The sequence below is a fragment of the Nanorana parkeri genome, unplaced genomic scaffold (assembly GCF_000935625.1).
Source record: "Nanorana parkeri isolate BGI_ZX_2015 unplaced genomic scaffold, ASM93562v1 scaffold10, whole genome shotgun sequence".
NCBI lineage: Eukaryota > Metazoa > Chordata > Amphibia > Anura > Dicroglossidae > Nanorana > Nanorana parkeri.
In genome coordinates this window covers 446,835-454,081 of record NW_017306278.1, presented here as the reverse complement: position 1 = coordinate 454,081, position 7,247 = coordinate 446,835, and the positions used below count along the sequence as shown (strand labels likewise).

General features: G+C 37.4%; 1 protein-coding gene across 1 annotated transcript in view; it reads left to right on the top strand.

Annotated features, from left to right (window-relative positions):
• Positions 1 to 7,247, top strand: part of SLC6A5 (solute carrier family 6 member 5) — a 73,359-nt gene that overhangs the window by 12,137 nt on the left and 53,975 nt on the right. The window contains exons 2-3 of the mRNA XM_018554748.1: positions 256 to 771; positions 1,584 to 1,722. Of these exons, the coding sequence (XP_018410250.1) occupies positions 256 to 771; positions 1,584 to 1,722 (655 nt within the window). The remainder of the gene's footprint in view (positions 1 to 255; positions 772 to 1,583; positions 1,723 to 7,247) is intronic.

Genomic DNA, 7,247 nt, shown 5'->3' with positions numbered 1-7,247 from the left:
TCTATCCCCTGGCTTGTCTCTTCTGTACACCCCATGGCCTGTGTGTTCCATAGAAACAGTTTAAGACTGGAACATAATTAAATGTTCTTATAGCATTGGGTACTAAGCTTAGTCAATGCTACGGTGCTTTCCACAAGCCATTAAATGCTGTGGCGGCATTACAGGCTGAGCTAAATCAATGGCATTTGATTTCCAGGGGACACAAAACTAGGCTTGTTGCGACAATTGTAATAGGACATCCTTGCTCTTTTATAGGACTTCGTGAACCCAATGGACGTGGGGCAGAAGACAGTGAACAGCCCAGAAGGTGCTGGCCCGGGACTTATTGGAGGCATCAGGCAAAGTCCTGACAATGACCTCCCTCTGCAAGCCTCCTCCAAGCTGGCCAGGTTGTCCCAATCTGCATCCAACGATGGCAAGGGCTTTGCAGCAGAGGAAGCTAGAACCTGCGCCCTGGAACGCTCCAGAACCGGAGGGTCCTGCAAGGTCAACAGCAGCACCCCAAGCCATGGGACCTTCGCCCTGAGGAAGGACTCCACCGAGAGCTTTCCACTGAAGAACCAGGTCATGGGTGACCTCAACGGGCAGAGTAACTCCGTGCCTTGCAGGATTGTGCCCCTCCAGAGCGCAGATGGGGACAGCCAACAGGCCTTCGGGACAACCACCCTGGAGCAGAATAATGGCAAGGAAGGTTGGGTATCCATGAGCCAGAGCACGGTGGTGCTGGGCGCAGATGGCAACACGTCTGTTCTGCCTGGAAGCCTCACTGAGGTAAGTTCCTGGGGCTTTTCATATGCTAATTGGACCCTGTACTATAGTCTAAAAATGACCAAAAATGTATCAATTGCAGGATTTTCCAAAATAATATTGAAAATCATTATTTTTTTTATTATTGGAAGGTATACAGTGTTTATGCTGGGCTTTAATAGTGAATGTAAAACATATTTTGCTTGTGCCTTGATTTCTTCCAGTTCCAGCTACTTACCTGCAGAGATTGTACGCTTACCTGGGTCTTGGGAAGTGTGAAACTCATTGTAAAAAGACAATATATAAAGGCACTATGTAAAGATGTATATATAAAAATGTACAAATAAGTTGGGCATGGCACACCTGTGTTTAATACGAGCATTGGCTACATTTGGCTTTTGCTGCTGATGAACTACAAGAGTCACAATGCCCACAGAATCTAAAAGGCCAGAGGTAGGCAACTTTTATTTAGCCTTTAGGACATCTATTAATATGATTATTTTATTGTACATTTTTATTGTATTTTTTTTTATTCATAAGGCCCAATTTACATGACAATGATGCTGAGAGATGTGGGTTTAATACATGGCAGCTATCACTCATACATAGGATGTAATACATGACAGATGTCACTCACTCACAGATCAGTGTATAATACATGACGGTTGTCACTCACTTATAGATCAGGATATAATACATCACAGTTGTCACTCACTCATACATAGGGCATAATGCATGACAGTGGTCACTCTCATAGGTCAGGATTAAATGACAGTGACCCCTGTTAGTGACCAGGAGTTGTGTTGTGTTCCTGACATTTGATTTTTGCTCTCTAGGACGATGATGATGGAGATGAGAATAAAGTCAGAGGAAACTGGTCCAATAAACTGGATTTTATCCTGTCTATGGTGGGCTATGCGGTGGGTCTGGGCAATGTCTGGCGGTTCCCTTACTTGGCTTTTAAAAATGGCGGAGGTAATGTGTGTCTGCAGGCAGGAGCTCCTGTGTGTACAAGGCAGGAGAGCTCCATCACATCCTCATACATTTCATGAACCTTTCCGATTGTTCAAAGCATGCACTGTGCATGGATCTCATGGTGACAATCCGTTCTAGTCACAGTTTGTGAATCCCTGATAAAAATCGATACAATTATTATCGTGTGTTTGTTTCACTGCAGTGTCAAGGTTTGCCATCTGTGCTAATCTGCGAACTGAATTCTAAAATGTTGTGTTTTGGTTTGTTTGTTTTTTTACTACATTTATCATATGCTTTAATATCAATTGCAGTTATTATGTGTTATATTGTGTTATAAGACGCAATAATTGTGATGTTTGTTGCACTATACACACAGTCACACAATCATTAGTAATATATTGATACAAACAATCATTAGTGATATATTGATACACACAGTCATACAATTATTGGTCGTTTTTTGATACACACAATTATTAGTAATATATTGATACAAACAATTATTAGTAATAGATTGATACACACAGTCACACAATAACTAGTATTACATTGCAACACACAATCATAAGCAATGTATATACTACACACAGTTATACAATTAGTAAAATGTTGCTACACACACTCCTTAGTGTAGATAATCACACACGAAGTGTTATCTTATGATATTGTAATCTTTATATGACATTGTGCTAATGTACACAAATAGAGGGACACTCTTAAGCAAAATTGTATTAATACAGTTGTATAGTGTGCTCTAGTTTGCTTTTTAACACATCACACAAGCACAAATAATTATTATATTTGTTGCAATTTAATGAATGTTTCTTTATAAAATGTAAGCTTAAAAAATGTCCCACTATGAATGTAATCTTTATGCTGTGTACAATATTGTGTTATTACGCACAAGCACACAGGTCATTTCATAATCTTGCAGTATAATACCTGCACACGAAGCTTTGTACAGTACAGTGTTGTGTTGTTGCAGTTTGATCTGCAGTCACACTCTTGCATTGTGCAATGCGGAGTCCGGATACTGCAGTACACACACATGGGTGTTCATGAATTAGAGGTGCAAAGTCCTGCTATGAACTGTTTTACACAGGCTGCTTCATCCAATTGTGTGTTGGTATATACACATCCCTGCATTGTGTAATGTGCTAATAGATACAAGTGAAACATGTGTGGAAGTTCTGTTGATGGGTATAGTCACACGACTGCAGTGTTGTAGTGTGTAGAGAAGACGTGTGTGTATGAACAGCTGCAATGACACAGCTATGGAGTATTCCCAGTATCATTGCAGTAATAGAATACTGCATTGTGCAACCACGTGCTATTAAAATGACTCCATGCCCTTAAATTTGGGCGAATCCAAATATACTATATTTACAATATTGTATTAAAAAGCTAACAGCAAATGTAAAGTGCAGTATACAATATTACAGATACACAATATAATGATACAACCTTCTAAGGCAGTGATTCGATATTAAATATAATATTCCTTGTACAGACTTCAGCTTTGTACAGACTTGTAGAATAGAGTTACTTTATACATTGCAGAATTCCATTGACTTATTGTAGCTTGTACTGCCTTGTATTACTACAATTTGTATCGTACACAATTTCGGCTCCATATTCAAGCAATGTGCACCCTTGTATTAATGATTACAGTAATTACATAAAGCTACACAAAAATACACTATAAAGTATTACATACACAGAGGCAATATACTACACACTATGAATTACAGACAATCGAGCAATATACTGCAAAATACAATATCACATACCACAATGTACTACATTATACAAAATACTACACTATATAATATTACAAGCAACCAGACTACTATGTATTAAGGACGATCGGGCAATATACTGCAATGTACAATATAACACTCCGACAACACTGTACAATATTACACACACCCCATACTGCACTGTACAGTATTACATGCACTCTGAAAATATACTACACTGTACACTATTACAACCAGACAATACTATACTACATAATATTACATACAATAAGACAATCACATACTATCACACTATCATACTATCAATATCACATACTACTGCGATATACTGCAATATACAATACTCAGAAGTTACACTACACTGTGTATTACACTCAGGCAATATACTGCAATGTACAGTATTACATACACTGTGACATACTATACTGTACTCTACAATATTACATACAAGCAGACATTGTACAATATTACATGCACAATGCACAAAATACTGCACTGTACGATACAATCAGACGCTACACTTTATATTACATACACACAAGCAATATACTGCAACGTACAATAAATACACTCAGACATTAGACTGCACCGTACAATATGACATATGGACAATATAGTACAATACAGTACAAAGTACAGGATTACACTACGTTGTACAATATTGCAGTCACATTACATACACATATGTTATATACACAATATTACATAGACTCAGACATAATACTACAATATAATGACATACACACTGACAATATACACTGTACAATACTGAGTTTACATGTTACATACACATAGAATATTACACACACTCAGACAATATACTACAATATGCAGTATTACATACATTCTGACAATATACACTGTGCAATTTGCATTCACATCACATGCATATATGTGGCCTACACATTACATACATATATGTTACATTCACATTACATACACCCATTACATACATACACACACATTACATACACCCATACAATGTCATTCGCACAGTTCTGATTTGTACTAAACATTTTACAAGGACACTTCCACTCCTGAGCTAAACTACAAATTCACCAAGCCCCAGAAAACAATCTTATTGTCCAGTTGTAGTTCAGCCTCCCGAAAGGTTTGATAAATCATTCGCACACTTGATCAGTGCAGAATATTGAGGTGAACGATTTCGCCCGGCAATGTGTATTGTCACTATCTAGAAGCACGCAGGCTCGCACTATTTTCTGTATAGGATTCTGATACAGACTTTACTTACTGTCAAAAGGAAGAGCAAATGATAAAGATGACGTCATACTCAAATAACATTTGAATTGTGTTTAATGCAATTATTATTTTATCCAATAACTGCACTGAAAGGTGTATTTTGCACGCAGAGGTTTTATATAGATGTATTTTAATTTGTTCAATATGGGAAACTGCTGTTATAAATGAAGGGGTCCAACAGAACAGCAAACTGGGTTTTGATGGACGGCTGTCACCTGCAGCGTTTCTCTAACTGGCCCCTTTAAATGTTAACCCTAAACCCAGCCAGAGAACCCTCCTGACACCCACACACATCACATATCTGCTGAATGCTGTGCCCCTGGAGAACAACAACTCCCAGCAGAACACTACCTGTGAAAGGAAATAATTCACAATTACAATCAATGATAAATAATTATGTATCGCAGAATAATAACGATATATACTTAGATTGCACTGACAGGAACCAATGTAATGCGTTTATGTATAATGACCTAAACCAGAATATTATTTAAAGATTCGTTTCCCTCTGTAAAAAAAAGACACAACGAATATCAAAGCCATAGACTTTCCTACTGGGAAGATTTTACAACGCTGTACTAAAATGCAAAAATAAGGAAATGGAAATACCTTTTATATGTGGAATAGACGGTCGGTGTAATTGTCAGCATTGCCAGTGCTGTAAAATGTGCATTCCTGGTAGAAACAATGTAACAAATATTGTAAGGAATTGTTCCCATACTTAAACACAGCAGATATTAGGAGATAATAGAACATGGCTTTATATAGTGACATCAATGATATCTCACAACAGTGTAGAATAGATCATTATACAGATGGATAGATTAGATAGATAGATAGAGAAATAGATAGATAGATAGATAGATAGATAGATAGATAGATAGATAGATAGATAGATAGATAGAGAAATAGATAGATAGAAATAGAATACAATAATAGATAGATAGATAGATAGATAGATAAATAGATAGATAGATATTATACAAAGAGAGAGAGAGAGAGAGAGAGAGAGAGAGAGAGAGAGAGAGAGAGAGAGAGAGAGAGAAAGAGATTTGAACCATTAAAATCCAGATATCTATTTTTTAAGTGAAAGTAATAGTTATTATTTGAAGAATACATGTGTCTGTCTTATAAATGATAGGTCACACAGCAGTCTAAGAACAGTTTAAAGTGTATCTGAACCCCAAAACATACATTTTGTATATTGGAGCTTACCAGTCATTACATGGTGTCTGCATTAGTTTTCTTTTTTTAATTTTTTGTTCTTTATTTTTACCTGGTGATCCTGCCAGTAACACACTTCCTGTCATGCAGGAGCTATGCTCACTCCTCCACTGTATCTATGGAAAAGCAGCGTAGCCACCCTTAGAATGCAGCATTCTCATTTTGTTAGATGGACTATAGGATTTGGATGGACTTCAGTGACTAAAAAAAAATGAAAGTTTAACTCCAACTGGTACTTTTAAAGAAGTTACAGCAACTGTTTTTTTATTTATTTTTTTATTCCTGTTGAGATTATGGGTGGACTTGAGCTTCATTGGCCCCGGAACGGACACGAGGCCCCTCTTCCCATCATATATTCCCTGCCCTGCAGCTGTATATAAACTGCTTGTGCTGACATCATTGACTGACAGCATATGGCTACTTGGGGCATATACGATCACCTTCTGGGTTTGGAGGAGCTCAGGTTCGAACCAAACCCAGTCTAAGTCTGAGCTCATCCCTATTTGGGATAAATATTTGACATATATGAATTAAAGCCGGCCATTGTTAGCACCTCTGTCAGTCTTAACTTCCCTTTTTGCTGGACAGCTTGTCAAGTAAAAAAATAACAGACTTACTGGCAGGAAAAACAGGTAAAAAAAAACATGTTAGGGGGCACCGACATTCTGAAAAACAAAGACTGCTGAGTTAATGTCATTAAAAAACTTCATCAAATGTGTAATTTTGTATTTAGCCCACAGTGTGGTTTCAGCACCACAGACAGCTCAATGAACCATAGTGATAGACGGACAGAGTTTCAGAACTCTGGACAGCTCCATGGCGGGAATGCTGCTCCTGATTAGTGATGAGCCGAACACCCCCGTGTTCGGTTCTAACTCGAACTTTCGAACATGGAAAAAGTTCTAACTCGAACTTAGAACTCAATGCAAGTCTATGGGGGTAGAACTCAGAAATGTAAATGTCCCCATTTTGAAGCCTTATATGCAATTTATTGGCCATAAAAAGTGTATGGGGATCCGGGTACTGCCCTGGGGGACATGTATCAATGAAAAAAACACTTTTAAAAAATAAAATTTTTAAAGGAGCAGTGATTTAACATCACTTAAAATGAAACATTAAAAATGAAAAATTCCTTTAAATATGGTGCCTGGGGGGTCCCCTTTCACTGACCGTAAAGTGGCGCATCTGTATGATGTATAGAACCTGCTGAAGCAAAAATGATATTTATATACATTTTATTGATATTTATATAGAACTCTAATATATACAGAAGTCTGATTT